The 16,753-nt window shown below is 37.9% G+C and overlaps 1 protein-coding gene across 1 annotated transcript in view; it reads left to right on the top strand.

The window, feature by feature from the left end:
* LOC106517946 (pyruvate carboxylase, mitochondrial) overlaps nucleotides 1–16,753 on the top strand; it is a 382,167-nt gene that overhangs the window by 100,402 nt on the left and 265,012 nt on the right. Inside the window, exon 11 of the mRNA XM_014008998.1 lies at nucleotides 16,046–16,208. Within this exon, the coding sequence (XP_013864452.1) occupies nucleotides 16,046–16,208 (163 nt within the window). The remainder of the gene's footprint in view (nucleotides 1–16,045; nucleotides 16,209–16,753) is intronic.

Genomic DNA, 16,753 nt, shown 5'->3' with positions numbered 1-16,753 from the left:
TAAACATTGTAGACGCACCTTCCACAATCATGAGAAACATAAAAACTAAAACACAAGCTTGCCTTGATCTTAAGAAAATTCTAAGTCATCACATCAAAGTCAGAAAATCAAGATCTGCATTCAAAAAGTTTATTTCATGACTACAACTGGGAGGAAGGTAGCTGAGAAGAAAGCTGGTAACAGGAAAAAATTAAACAAAATTAGTGCCCATTTTATATCCAATAAATATGAAACTCAAACACTTAAAGCTATTATCAGTCTCTAAAGGAGTTTTCATGTTTTATATCATGCTTTGTCATTCTCTCATCAAAAACATACTCAAGAGCTGCTTTGACTCATTCAGGCATGTTTGAAAAATCCTTGAATCTCCTGTGGCCATGTGGAGCTGCCTGAACACTTGCCTGTACAAAGCTCCGCCTATTTATACAAAGCTCCTCCCTGGAGCTCATTTTCAGCCAAGCTCCCGCCCYACAGATCACCCCTCCCCCTCACAGCTCCACTACTAGCTGCTGCAACAATTAGCAAACACCTGTTGGAACTGCACATCTGTTGAGCTTCTTATATTGCTAAACTACAAAAACATGGCTTCATAATCTGTATTTATAGTTTCATTACTAAACAAAGCTCATCATTGTCATTTATTTTTGAGAGGATGACTAGGAGATATATTACCAAGTGGAAACATTTGGAACCTCTACAGTGGAACCTCTGTACTTGCTCCGGTTCTTCAGAAAACATACTTTCCAGGCAGGGCGTGGAATTTTTTGGTAAGGTTCAACTGTAAAACCAAAAAACAATATTGCTGCCTTTTTTTGCAACAAAATCCAATGTTTCTATGAAAGGTTGTAAACAGCATGAAGCATTGTTGTGAAGACATGCTGAAGTGGGATTGGCAGAAATGGTAGGTTCTTAAAAAGATGGAGGCCACTTTCAAGGTGTTTAGATACAGCTATGATGCGACACACCGTAACATAGGCTACATTCACGCTGCAGGCAAATCCAACCCAAATCTGATTTTTTTGACCCATCTGACTCATATCCAATTTTTTTATGACAGTCTGAACGAGACAAATCCGATTTTTTTCAAATCCGACCCAGGCTGTTTTAGTATGTGGTTTTAAATCGGATACATATCTGATGTTTTCAAAGTGACTGCAGTGTGAACGCTCATGTCACATTCATCTGACTTTTTCATCAGGAGGAGGGGGTGAAGGATCGATAAGACACTAACCTCAAGTCTCGCTGTTTAAATCTGCAGCTCCATGTGTTTACAGCTCCAAAACACAAGTCCAGTTGCTTCATCTTTTTACTTTTCATTTTCCACGTAGATAGTTTGATAATAACGATGTCCAGCCTGGGTCGCGGAGAGTATCGATCCTAAAGTTCGATACTCGGTCCATACTTTTTTCCAGCTTGTAGTTTTGTTCAAAAATAAAAGCTTCACTGGAGCATCCCGGTCAGAGGCAGCTTCAGATATAAACACTGAACTAAAGAAGCAGGTCAGATAATTATTTAATCGGCTCTGATTAAACAACAACTTCCGATTCGATGTGCAAAATGTAGCATCCATGCTAGCTCTGTAAACAAACAAGCCGGCTGATGAGACGTCACGTCTTTTACTGCGCATGCGTGTCACATCAGTGCTGTGGAGCGTTCACACAGGGGTCTGATGCAGGTCACATTTAAAATGTAATGTGAACGTTCACACAAATCGGATTTTTTCAAAAAATCAGAACTGAGCATCAAGACCTGCTGTGTGAACGTAGCCATAGTTACTTGATCGTGATATAGAAATGAACTATGTGCAGAGTTGCACATAAGTGGTGTGCAGGTGCGCATGCATGATCAAAAAAAGAAAAAGCGCACCAGATGGAACGTCATGAAGCTCCCTTGCTTACCTAAAATTGTGGAAACGGTCGCAAATGCGATCTGATTTCTTAAAAACTAACAAAACAAACAAAAACATCCAGCCTCACTGCTGTGACTGGATCGTTGTTCTGTCAGAGGAGGGCAGCGGGACCTTGATGTATAAGGATTAAACGACACTGTTTTCAATGAATCAGACAAACTCCAGAGCAGTTTTATCCAATCAGAGCAGAGCAGGGCGGGACTTTCAGTGAGAACAGTTTTCAGCAGAGATAGCGGCTTGAGCAGCGGCTGCAGTGGTCAGTCCTGACATTCCTCCTGCACTTAGCTCCTGAACTACCAGAGACTTTAGTCTATAAAGCCTAACTTTATATTAAATATACGTTCAGAGCGTCGATATCAAACAGATCTGTCCAACGTTACATCAGTGACTAAACTCTCCTCCTGAGAGACGGGAACGCGCATCAGTGCGCGCAGGCTGCCAGTCTTACTGTGAGATTCACTGTTCGAGTTCTTCTAAACCATATTACCTCTAAGAGAAGAACATTTGCCCCATTTCAAAGCGTCTGTTTAATGTCACCCCCCCCATCTAAAAAATAAATAAAAATAAAAACTTGCCATGTTCTTAAGGTGAATGAATTTTAAATGTTAATTTATCAGAAAGATCCACAAATTTCATTCTTCACAATTTTATGATAACAAGGTTTTTGCTGTGCTAAACTTGTTTATACTTAGAATCGTACTGTGACACAGCTGCTCTGGGATAAATGTAATTCNACTTAGAATCGTACTGTGACACAGCTGCTCTGGGATAAATGTAATTCAATAAATGATAAAATATGAAGAATAAATAATTTTAAATGATTACATGAGCTGAATCCATCCATCCATCCATCCATCCATCCATCCATCCATCCATCCATCCATCCATCCATCCATCCATCCATTTTCTGTGCACGCTTCTTCCTTTCAGGGTCACGGGGGGTCACCGGTGCCCATATCCAGCAGTCACAGTGTGAGGGGCGGGGTACACCCTGGACAGGTTGCAAGCCCATCACAGGACCACACATGGAGACAAACAACCATTCACTCTTTCACTCACACCTAAGGACAATTTAGAGTTATCAATTAACCTAACAGTCATGTTTTTGGTCTGTGGGAGGAAGCCGGAGTGCCCAGATAGAACCCACGCAGGCACAGAGAGAACACCCAGAAAGGTCCCTGGGCTGGGATTTACAAGGCCAAAGATCTAAAAGGCCAAAACTACAGGAGCTGTAGATCTCAGGGTCATGTGTAATCTAACAGACATTTAAAAATGAAATGTTCAGATTGAGATATTTATATGACCTATGACCATGGGTCAGCCCATTGGCCACTTTGGTAGTTTAAAAAATGTATGCAGAGTAAAAAAACAAAAAACAAAATAAAAACTCTGATTTGGCATGATGTCCCGAGACATTGCCAGCTGATAGAAGGCGTCATAAAACAGAAGATTCAGATTAATTTATTAATGACCACACAACAAGTTGGTGGAATTTTCTTCCGGTACAGCATGACATGCTCACATCTGTGTCAGAACAGACAACACAAACAAACAAAGAGTGCACTAAAGGAAATTAATTAGTGATCTGATTTAGTGACCGTACAGCAGTTGGGGGAAAAACTGTTTTTGAATCTGACTGTTTTTGTTGATAAGGACCTGTAGCGTTTTCCAGAAGGCATAAGTGTAAACAGATGATATGCAGGATGAGAGGGGTCTGAGATGATCTTTGTTGCTCGTTGTGTAATGCGTTTGTGATACAATGTGTCAATGGATGGGAGGGCACAGTCTGTAATTTTTGATGATTTATCTATTGTACGCTGTAGTTTTTTGTGTGAATGAGTGTCCAAGTTTCCAGAACAGGATGGTATTAAATGCCCTGACACCCCTCTAGATAGACGTGTTAAATGAGTGAAGGAAAATAGGAGCACCAATCAACAACTCCAGGTTCTCCCCTGAGAACCAGACCAAAAAGTTTATGTGCAACCCTGACTGTGCCTGGAAGATGCATATTACTGCCCTATAAAAGGATCTTCCTGCAACACAGTCTCTATTTTCAACATATAGATGTTCTGCCRGTTATTCCATCATACAGCAATGAAAACATTAGATATTTATCCAATTGGTGACTCATCTAAGCTCATTTTCTCATCAACTTTGCTACAGTAACCAGTTTCTTCTGTCCGCCCCACACTCCTATCCTCTTAGTTTGATCATATTTCACTCTTACTGAGTCAGTCATTATTCCTTTGCCCCCCCCCTTTCAATTTGAAACGGATGTTCCCGCTTTAATCCCACTCATTTCACTTTTTCTTTTATTCATAATTTCTTTTCCATCCCACCTTCCCTCCAGTCCCAACTGCCTTCCTCCTCTTTCCTCCACCTCCTCTTTTCACTTTGTCCTCTTCAGCAAATCCAATCTTTTCCACACTCCCACTTTTTCCCCACTCGTATATTCAGTTTGCATCCAGCTCTTATCTTTTACCACACTCCCACTCCCTCACCCCCCCTCCTTACAGTAATTCTGTCCTCTCTCTTAGTGTTGGGTCGGGGGGGGGGGGGTTACCATCTACTTTTATGTCTCCATTTTTTCATGCTTAAAGCTATAAAGAGCAGGCTGGAGTATTATTGTAACCTCTCTGTCTGTTTCTCCATTGTTTTCTCCTTTTCTCATATCTTAAGGACAAAAACTGCATGGCTTCTTCATGCTCTTTTTTTAAATTTATTTTCCTCTTTGCCTTCAACTTTTATTTCTGGGCGCACAGCCACCTCCTTTTCCCTCGCTAATGAGCTATGAGTGAAGCGACTGAAAGTGAAACTCAATTAGTCAGCTTTCATGCTCTGTGTGTCTTTGTGTTTGCATGTGCACACGTGACAGATTTGGACAAAGTTTTGTGTTTGCTGATGGATYGTRTCTGGATTTAAAGGTGGGGCAATGTGATTTCCATGTTCAGTGATAATCCAGTGGCAAGATGATAGAACTGCATTAGGGATATTTAATGAAACTTGTTTGAGGAGTTCTTCCCTCTGATTCAGGTCAGAACATTTATACTTCTATGATCCCAACCCTGGCAGTCCGTCCAACCTGAGCGTAATTCGGGTCAAACTGGATAATTAGTTTTAATTGAATTACTTCATAACAAACCTTCAATCCCCTCTTGACACTGAAAATGACCTACAGTTTCTGGACAGTAATCATCTTTGAAAGATGTTCTTTTCCCTTGAGAGGCAGTTTGTGATGAGGAATGTAGTTTTATTCTAAAATTCAAAGCTATTAGGTTGTATGTTGGCAAATCAAAGAAACCACTTTAATAATTTAATYTTTTGAATATGGAAGAGTCACAGAGCAAAAACATTTATTTTTCATTAGTTCTCATCTTTTCCTCTGAATTCGGACTTTTCTCAAATTAGGTTTTAATCTCAGAATTGGAATAAAGTCAGAAATCTGACTTTTCTCGAAAATTTGATTCTAATCTTACAATTCAGACTTTTCTTTCAGAATTTGGACTTTTCTCAGAATTCAAAACGTAATCTCCGAATTCTGAGATTGAAGTCTGAGTTCTGGCTTTACTAAAAAAAATTTACATTAATTCTCAGAATTGTAATAAAATCGAATCTGACTCTTCTCAGAATTGTATTTTTTCTGACTTTAATTTCAGAATTTTGACTTTTTTCAGAATTCTAAAATTAATCACTTTTCTCAAAATTTGGCTTTCATCTCAAAATTAGAATAAAGTCAGAAGTCTTCAAGAAGACTTTTTCTTAAAATTTTAATTTTAATCTCAGATTTTTGAGATTAAAGTCTGTGTGGCGGGGAGTCAGAACTCAGGAGAAAAAAACATTGTTGCAATTTTTACATGCAAGAAAGCCAGACAACTATATCCATTTCTGCCATAATTATATAGAAAATCTTTGCATTTAGGAGGTAAAAATGGTCTAAAAATGGAGAAAGAAATCTGAAATTTGAATCTGGGGGGTAAACAAAAGATGACATGTGTCCATTCTTGCTTGAAAGTGTAAGAAAATGAAGCAAGAAATACATTTTTTTGAACATAAGCTCTAAAAAATATCTTTAAATGACTATTTTCCACAGTTCTACAGAATAATGGCCATGCAACAACAAATGCAATAATAATGTTATATAGTAAATGAAATGTGGTCCATGTTGGGAGTTTTGACACTGAAGAGACTAAAATATRAGTGCAGAAATGTGTGGCAGACTGAATAATAGTAATTATAAGCCCTGTCAGGCTGTTGAAACACCAGGRAAGCTCAGATGAGAAGTAGCTGCCATCGGCTGTGAATTATTCTATGGTGTGAAAACCAGTCAAATACTAAGAGGCATCCTGCTGAGGCAACAACAGGTTCTTTATGACCGCTGATGTTGTATCCACAGTTTAGCAGAGTTTGCCATCACACAGAATATGGCAAAAGATTTACTTTAATACTGAAGTATTAATATTTATCCAAAAMCTGGATCTAATACCCAGGGATGGACTATTAGCAGACCTTTTACTGTGATGTGGCRGTCATGGTGTCAGACTGTAGATTTATTGAGGAAGAAAGGTTGAATCAACAGTGAAATGAAAGACACTATTAGATTAGCTCATATTAGAATTATTAGAACCCATTTTTCAGTTGTTGAGCTCAAACAGTCCCTTGARTTGTTTGAACTTTCACCATGGCACAGTGCATTCTCAAAGATACTATAGCAACACTCACTAAACGTAGCACCAAATATAAAATGATAGATTGATGTTCAGAAGCGTAGACATGATGCAGTCGAGTGCAGTGACACACTGACAGCTCATAGTAACATGTATTTCATGCAGAGCCAATAGAAAACCATGACGGAGGAGAGTAAAAAACAAACCTGGAAATCAATGCTCTGTATGCAGTCACAAACTGAACCAACGTATGGTGAACTGTACCAAACATCTCCTCTAAATCACCAAATATGAAAGAGTCCAGATCAGTCTAAATCAACCACAGTTTGCTTTTATGCACTGAAAATGTTTTTTTTTTGTCTTGTAATGAGTAGTTAAAATGTAAGAAAATACAAATAATACCAGCACAGAGTTGACTCCATGTCAGTGGCGGATGCTGGTCTTTCAAGGAGAGGAAGCTCAGTTTTGGCCTACATAATAAAATGTGTGGCTTATAAATTCTAACCTTCGTTCCTTTTCAAGAAAACGATCTGTGACCCTGTCACGGCTGTTTTTTTTTAAGTGTATAGTATTTATTCATTTCATTTTTAAAAACAAAACATTACATTACATACAACAAAACAATACAAATAAAATAAAATGAAAGGCAGCAGAAGAAAAAGATCTTTATATGCTCTTATTTACAAAAAAATATCAATTTCAAACAATAAACCAAATAATAAAACAAAACAAAAAATTAAACTCCTCAAACAGTGACTAATACAAATACAAATTAAACAATTTCATTTTTCTTTGACAATTTTGCTTTGATTTTAAAGGAATTAATTGATCCAGTGCTTTTATAATCATTTTCCAGATTATTCTTTAGTCTTTTAGAGCAGCCAGCTCACTTTGTTATACCAGGACAGCTGAAAAGACCATTATTTCCCCACTGTGGCATCAATAAAAATGTTTTTCTTAATCTTACGTTTCCCCACCTTTTGCACCAAATTAATCCGAGGAGTTGATCAAACCTGCTGTTTAACTCTTAAGTTTTTCTTTGTAAACAAGAATGTATCAAATGGCTTCTCCTAAATCCGGTCCACAACATTCAAACTCTCTGCTATTATGTGCAGCTTGCTACCTAGCTAACTCACTAGCTGGGACTGGTGCGAGGCTAGAGTGTAGTGTGTCTGCCTGTGAGTGCTTTGTGACGGCGGAGGGGCTCAGCTGGACAGAAACTGTGATAGACGCCAGAAAGAGGATAGAAGTCTGTCTCCAAATGAAAGCAGATACAATAAAACCCACCAGAAATAAAAACTTGATTTGTTGTTAGTCGTTTTTAACAAAGAAAATGCCGCTAAAAGGATTAGGAAAGTCTCAGGTTCAGCTCAGAACAGAAACGAAACTAAAAACTGCTCCCACTGAATGTTTATACCAAAAGATCTCTGATTCGCTCATTTCGCTGTCAATCAAAAAGGGATTCAGGCTCAGACAGATCATCCAATCATCATGCAGAATCTCGGCGTCCAAACCCGCCCACTGCTCCGTAGACCCCCAGAGACGCTGAGCGTCCGGGGGCGGGACAAAGCCCAGCATTTATCCAATGACTCGTCTCGTTTCGCTGCATTTTTTTGTTTTACTATTGAAGTCTGTGGACTCCCAGCGTCCGACTGTTTAAAGCACCGTGAAGCTGCGGGAGTGAGGGAGAGGAAAGCCGCGCCGTTACCAGTGATAAGAAGCTGATTCTGAACAAAAGTTGAGCGCGTTATATAGTGCATATTTAGTCAATGACATGAACACACAACAGTGTATATTTGATCACTTATTTTTTTACATTTTAGGGGAAGCTGAGCTTCCATTGCAGTCTTAGAGCGATCGCCTCTGCTCCATGTTATGCTGCAGTTAAAATCTCCTGTGAGACTGAATGTGTTCGACTGTTAAATCTCGCCTTAGCTTGGATAAAACCTTTGCACTGGTGCATAAACAATATCTGCATGGCCCCGACCCAGACTATAGATGAAAGAGTCGACTTCGTCTTTGAAGCTGCGGGAGGGAGTCCTACCAAGTTCAAACTTACTTTAGGTTCACCGAGACCATAAGACCTGATTTGTCCTGGAGTTCTTTAAAGTGGAGCTTTATCGTCGAAGTATAGAAGATAAGCTTTATTTTCAACAAAGGCTGACTTTAAAAGGCCTTTAAGCATTCGTGTTACAAAAAGGAAAATGTTTAGTAGAAACTTAAAATGTGTGCAGTAAGATGAGCGTGTTAAACATTTCAGTGTTAGGTGGAATTTGTCTGCAAAATATCTTTACCACAGGGTTGGATTTTCAGTTTATTTACTCTTRATAAAAATGTTTCTTATAGAAAAAAGTTGCTGCTTGAATAATTCACTGCTAAATGTGTTTCTACAGTTTGTGAATTTGTATGTTTTAGTCAGAAAGCAAAAGTGAAATATATTCAARTGCAATAGATGCCTTAAGCAAGGTTTTGGCCCTGACAGTGAGGCCAAATGGTAAATGTGTCTGGTTGTGTGGTAAAAGTACTGACGACCTGTCAAAGAGCAAATTGCAGGACGGATTTTGGTGGAAACAATTTGTCTTTAGGTCAAATACCCTTCAGAAGCCGTGAAAAAGCCTTTAGCAGAGGAAGAACATAACCAGCAACTAAACGGCTCCAACGAGGAAACAAGATTATAAAACTGAACTTTGGACAAAAACAYATTTTTTTCTGGATCACCTATAACTCTGATTACCTCAGAGATTCACTGAGCCATGGTACAACAGTCGGTACTGGGTGGAATGATCAAAATTTAATTGCACATATTTTTAACAGCTATCTTTGTTTACAGTGTTTTTATTTTCAGTTGATGTTAAAATACACAAAAGCTGCTTATTGATCAACAAACCACTGTCAAAGTTGCTGTTTCTTCAACACAAATTWTTTTTTTCCTTTTCCCTTTTACTATACCTCTGTCATTTCCCCCTTCCCTGGTTGTAGACGTCACCCCGGATTTACACTGCGTGTGGCGCCGCTCCGTTCTGCCCMATCATGCATTTCGCCATCATTCGTTTCCTCCCTGATTTTACCCAGCGTCCRCTCAGTTCAGCTTCAAAACTCAGGTTAGCTTTGAGAAGGATGTGCAGGAAATGCAAGATTGTACAATAAAGCCAGTGGTCAATATKGAATTCAGACCAAATTAATTCAGTCTGTGAAAGATGGGCTAGAAACAATTGAAACTGGATTGCTGTTTTCGTCCTTTTTTTATCCAAATTTCAAAATAAAATCCACACGTGTGTAACCATAAGGTGCGTGCGCTGCTTCCCAAAGAGAATGATACATTTTGACATATGTATAAATATATGCCTATAAATTTATTACTATAACTAGGACTTTCACTGTTAGTGTGGTGTGATCKTTGTAGATTGACTCAGCACTTGCTCCGCCTCCCTGTGGACGCAGTGTAAATGCTCTCATTGATTATTATTGGTACATTTTACTGCGGAGGGCATGCCGGAGTGGACGCGCTGTAAATTGGGAGTGACTCATCACTTTAGCAATGAGGGATTGGAGGCACACATGGGCGGGTTCAACCGTGAAGGAGGAGCAAAGATCATTATCAAGCAAATTTACTTTGTGCATGAAGTCTTTCTGTGCACCTCACTGATGAGGTTTGTTCTGCATTCATCATTGGTGAAAATGGGTTTATTTATTTTTGGTCAATAGGCGGTGAAATTGTCACCCGCTCCAACAACACTAGCTTGCTTTTTGTACTATCAGCAGTGCTGCAAGGAAAGGAGTCGCCTGTGACACAGCTGACTGACGGGTGTTATCTGGACATATGCAGGCTATTTAAAAAAAAAAAAAAAACTGGTTCAACTGGTTTACATCCCAGCTCTAGCAAGTTATTTCTGTCTAGCTTTGGACGCAGTATCTTGTGTTGGTGATGTGAGAACTGGTGTCTGCAACACTTTCCAAATGTCTGGGATCTGTGGGACCTGATCCATGTGAGGTCATGTTTCATGCTCCTTGATCTACTTGTCCTCTTGTACTCGTGGCATCATGGTGGGATATCGTCCATCCGTCAGGGACTCTGTGTTGCTGCTCCTCTGACACAGACGCTTCCATCACTCTGATAAACCATGACTCATCAAACCCAAATCCCTTTCCCCCCAATTTTTAAGCTTCCTGCCAAAATATAACTATTTAAAATTACTTCTCTAATAAAGTTTTCTTCAGACTTAATGCCCATGTAGTTCATTTATATTTAAACCAATTTAAAAGGCTTGATTAGATGAAATTATTAAAATTTTGACCCCATTTCTTCATGGAAGTTGATGGCTCAGTGCTGTTGCTTCAGGTTTTATTTTGGAGTGTTCTTAACCCAGTTTTTTAGTCATTTTCCCCAAACCTCTTAGCTGGGTTCCAGTAATACAGGCCATTTATTTGACCCTTCTAAAATAAACACATTTTCCATGACTGCAAGACTTATTGTGTCAAAAAGATATTCTACTCTCTCTACAGGGAAAAAGTAAAAAGTTGCAGCAGAATAAAACATGTTTGCTTAAATAAATACAAAAAATGTTTTTTCTTGGCTTGTAAGTGTGTATTCTTCAAAAGTGTGTATTTGTCTAAAACTGGTTTCCAAAGTGCAGGTTGGGACCCACAGTGGGGTCTSAAAACATAMGATTTTCTAAATTGTTCATATTTAAAAATGACCAAAAATCATTTTTGCCATAGTTCCAAAACAGTGATGTTAGTGCCCTTAAAATGGATAAAAGTAGCATAATTAATATTKTAAACCTTTTATTTGACCTGATACCAAAGTATATCACCCAAAAATAGTTAGGGAGGTCTCTGCTGCTGTCATTTTGTGGGTCAAAGGCAGAAAAGTTTAGAAACTATGGAATAGTAATGAAAATAAAGCAATTTTTTAACGGTTTTAAATGCTTTGATTTGAGACGTGCAGTTGAGATCGGTGCAAAATGGTAAAATACATTATATTTTGAGTGTTTTTTCTTATGAAATAGTCAATTTCTTAAATGAAAATGTAGAAAGAAGAAAAACAATTAAAAATAGTTAATATGTTAATAAGTTGCATTGTAACAATTTGCCTTCTTGCAGAATGTTGAAGCAAACTGCTAATATGCTGTTATATTTGACCTCTTTTGTAATTTCTGACTAACGAGACCTGAACACAATATCAATAACAGTGTYGCCCTCAGACTGACTTGTGATATTACCTAATGTAGTTTTGAAGCCACGCACCTCAGAGGAACCCACAGACAAAATCTGACATTTAGACCTCCTCRTCGGGTGTTATTCTGCTTGTTTGCTGAGCATTCCTAACTTAATTAGTTTTTAATTGAATTTTCACCAATTAATAGATGGAGCAGACCTTGGGCAAGTTAATACTGCAGATCAGAAGGACGGGATCCTTTCTGGGGCTTTGGGCAAAATAGAATTTGGATTTTTCTGTAGTCCGTGTTCACATTTGAAAATAAGTACTGGAACGTGGCAAAAACTAAAAGTAATGAAGAGAATTTGAAAGTCTAAAGCTTTAAAAAAAAACATTTGTGAATAAGAGCAAAATCAAACTCTTGATGTTTCGTCAGTAATAAACTTGAAAAGGAAAATAAATGTTTTTAAATATTTGTTTAAAAGCTACAGCGTCTTTAGGCAACCTGTTCTCTTTTTAATTTTATTTTCAAATTTACCTGTAATTAACCGAAACGTTGAACTCGTTACTAATGTTTGAACTTTCTGGACCATCATTTGTTTTTAATTCAAACTTGTATTCTAATGAAATCAAATATCTCTGCTGGTATCGTCCCACTGTAGCATTGTTTTTAAACACGGCTGAGTTGTTCAGACCGCTGAACCGTGACAATCAGATCTTCTATAGAGGTTCTCACACTTGGTGGTTCTCAGCTCATTAAACATATTTGATTAGCTACACCTGACTGCAACTTATTCTTTCATTGACTGTGGAATCCTTGAACTTCTACTTAGTTACTGTTAGTATGAAGGTTCTCAAGTTACTTAAGATCTTCAGTTTGTTTAAACTAGCAACATTATTAGCAAAAACTTTCATTACAGTCGGTAACAAGATGTAGTTAAACATTTGTTTTAAAGTCCGAGTTTATTCTAATGTAATCAGCTGATTAACTAAGAAACCAAATATCATTTTTGTGCAGCCTAAACCTACTTCTAAATGGCTTTAAATTAGAAATATGGACTGGATTTTTAAAGTACTTTTGATCTGCATATCCTTAAAATTTCAGTGCAACAGAGCTGTTCAGAAGAACTCATGGCTGCGTGTTGAATAAACAGGGTTATATAGAAATATAAATTTACATTATGAAGCTTTTTTTTGGCAATTTGGAACAAGCTGAAGCGCTGACAAGCTTATTACTCCCTAGAGTCTTAAGAATAAGTTGTCCCAGATCTAACATTGTGGATCGTCTTTGGAAATGTTTCCAGTTTGATTTCATACATCTTTAAGCTCAGTTTGACTAAATGTTGGTATCTTAACTAAATGAGAAACGTGGTGAAATACGCAGTAATTTCTGTAACCGTTGAGAATGTCTGAACTTATTCCTATTATCAGTTGTTTAGGAGAAAACCTGCATTTCTTTTAAAGAAAAAGCCGATGCAAAGTTTTTCTTGTGTTTAGTCACGTTGTAGGCAGAAAAATAGTAAAATAAGAGGACAAAAGRCCGGTATTTTTGAATTTACTTCCCACATTAACCCATGACTGTTCAGAGTTTTCCCAGTCGGACATTTGTTGCCATGTAAGAATGGTTTTCCCTCCCACTGTCCGTTAACAACTCTTTAAAATGTTTCTAGAAAACTGAAAAAGGGGCAAAACAGTAAAAAAAGAAGTGAAGTAGATTGAACAGGGTTGTGAATATTAACCCAGTTGGTCTCTTTTGAGCTTAAAACTTAAATAAATGCATACGGATGAGGCAGCATTAATGAGGCTTGGAGCTCAGGGAATTGGAAGAAAATTCAAGCGCACTCTGCCAGGCGAACATTTAGATTGTCTCCTAGATTAGATTAAAAYGAAAAACAAACTTAACCATTAATACTTCTGCTTATGTACGTGAGTTTGGGTTAAAAATTACCATGTTGTGATTATACACAAGAGAATAATACTGTGAGCTCAGTTTGCTAAACGTTTAAATGATTGGAAAGCTATCCCTAACAATGTTGATATAATTGATTTTTACAGGTCAACCTCAACACACAGTTATCAATACACCAAAATGTCACATAGGCATTTTTTAAAATCAGAATTAATCAAAGCCAGAGGAGTAAAGTCGTGGGTTTATTGACTGCAGCAGTTTTGTCATTAGTCACAGAAATGCTTCAGACTCTGCAGATATGATCTATATTCTGTGTTAATGTAGGATCCAGGTTTAAATGAAAATAAAGTGGTAGATTTACTGATCCACCGTTTGATTCTACAGATCCATTTTTAGTGTTGACATCGGTGTCGGGCCTCAGTTTGARGAAATGGAGTTTTAATTTTTCTGATGGTTTGGTGCATGTGAAAACTAATTCATAGATTTTCACACTGCTGTCATGGTTATTCCAGCTGAATTATATTCCTTTAAAGAAGCTCACCAAGCTGAACCACACAGACTACAGTTAGCTATTTGTGTTTGCAAATAACCACACAACACTGAAAACTGATAAACTAAAACTGATAAAACAAACAGCTTTTGACACTGCAGTTGTTTTAAGGTGGCAGCATTTCACTTTTGTCTTATCTCATTCAGACTAGATAAAGCTAAGGTTGTTTTAAAGAGATGTTATCTAGGRATGGGCATGTTAACCAAATACCACCGGCTGTGCCCACGTGACTGGACTGGAAAAGAGCTGAAAAACCTTTAGAGAAAAAGACGTGAGGTGTAGACATGTTTCTAATTCTGATAGCCAGTGTTCAAATTGAAAGCATGAATTAAATGCAGGGATTTGATCCAGTTCTGAGTGCTGTGGACCAATCACTCAGATCTGTCTTCAGAGTCTGACAACAGCTTTTCTCCATTGCCCATGGCCTCACCTAACCATGTGACTTGGTTCTCAGACAGGAAGTTCTACATGTGTTGTGTTTAATATATTTATTGAAAGGTTAAAAGCCCAGTCACACTTATCCCAACTTATGAAAGTTTTGAGACATCTACATTGAATAAAAAATAACCATTAGTAATTTAGTTGAAAAATCTTTTCATAAGTTGGTGTAAGTCGTCTAAAACAAACATTACAGAAACTTTGTGTCTGTGTTGTTGTTTTTTGTTATACACTGCTCAAAAAATAAAGGGAACACTACTGCTCAAAAAAAATAAAGGGAACACTTAAACAACGCACGCTAACTCCCGATCTTAATCAATGAAATATTCACATTGAGTACTTTGTTTATATATTTATACCAATTTTCTCAAACGTAGTCTCAGTACTTCCGTTTGGACATTTGTTGGTACAAAGTCTCGATACTGAGTACCTACTAAGTTAGAAAACACAATTACTTTAAAAACACATTTTTATTTAGAACAAGGTGGCTCTCCTTTATAGGCCTACAGTCCCTCTGACTGGATCAAATCAAATATACATCATGATATGTACGTTTGCAACTAGGGATGTCCTGATCCAGATTTTTTGGTTCCAGATACAATCCGATTTTTTTTAACGATTAGTCTTTCCGATAACTATCCGATAGYTTTTTATAAAATTTCTTTCTGAGTGACAAGGTTGGTAGTATTAAAGCGAGCCCTGCTGTTCCCATCACAAGAAACATTCAGTTTGCAGAATCTGCAAGAAGCAGTTTCAGCATCATTGTTTTCCATTGAAAAGTGTTCCCACACTGTGGACATGGTTGCATACTTGTGTGCGTCTTGACTTCTTAACAGCAGTTGTTAAGCATGATGATGCTGAAAACTGTCACGAAAACTGGATCGGCCCGATCACATGACTAAATTGTTTCTACTTGATTTTCAATAAATGGCCATATCTGCCACCGATACTGAGTATCTGATCGGGACATCCCTAGTTGCAACACTTAAAAATAAGTTAAACTCTATGAATAGTGGTATCAGTATCTGTTCCGAGTATCGGGGCATTTTGTATGAGTATTTGTAAAAAGGCTGGTATCAGGCTGTTGGTATTAGGACACCATTCATCCCTTCACATTCCTGCTCCCAACAATAGAAACGGTTGGTCATCTTTTCTCAGAAACCTAAAAAGACCTGAACTCGATTTAACTTAGTTTTTCAACAAATCACCACAAAAACATTTGAGGTACAGTTTTTTCTTCACTCCACATACTGTATATCACTCCTGATTTTCATATCAAGACACCAAAACTTTTTGTAGAATAAATGTTGATGTACTTGTAAAAGGTTTTCTGAACTCACAGGAAACTGAGCTGTTCACATCGCRTTCTGGTTGTCATTCAGCCTGTTCGCCTCATTATCTCTCTGGTCTCCCACAGTGTGGACCTGGTGCACGCCCAGCTGCATGTGTGTGAGGGCCGCAGCCTGCCAGAGCTTGGCCTCAAACAAGACAAGATCAGGGTGAACGGCTGCGCGATCCAGTGTAGAGTGACGACCGAAGACCCAGCCAGAGGCTTCCAGCCAGACACCGGGAGGATTGAGGTAGGCTTCATGTTGAAATCCCTCTGAAGTCATTTATATACACTGCAAATAATGCTGCAGCCTTTCACACTACATGTCTCCTCACACAGGATGCAGCTGAATTTACAAAATATTTTGTGTATTATATAGCATGAGTTTTTGCTCACTTCATTGAAAATGGGGAAAAAATTGTTTGTCAGAGTTGGCATAATTTGTTTTGAGGGTACATTCACACCAGCCCTGTTTAATCTGCTTTAATCAAACTTTAGTTTATTTCTCTAGAAAGTTTGCTTTGTTTGGGGAGTTGTGCATAGGGATGGGATTTCTCAGAAATTGATCGATACTACTAATCTTTGACCTCAATTTAGTATTATAATGGTACTCTTACTGATGCTTTTCTGTGAGAATAAAAGCAAAAACAAATGATAAAAACACTTTTATGTTAGAAAAGACAATTTTAATTTGCATTGCATTAACTGCACGTCAGATTTTTACTATTGTGAATAGGCCTGTCACGATAACAAATTTTGCTGGGYGATTAATTGTCTCAAAATTTATTGCGATAA

Source organism: Austrofundulus limnaeus, unplaced genomic scaffold (genome assembly GCF_001266775.1).
Source record: "Austrofundulus limnaeus strain Quisiro unplaced genomic scaffold, Austrofundulus_limnaeus-1.0 Scaffold54, whole genome shotgun sequence".
NCBI classification, from domain to species: Eukaryota; Metazoa; Chordata; class Actinopteri; order Cyprinodontiformes; family Rivulidae; genus Austrofundulus; species Austrofundulus limnaeus.
Note: the sequence above shows the minus strand (reverse complement) of the source record. Positions and strands in the feature narration are given on the sequence as shown.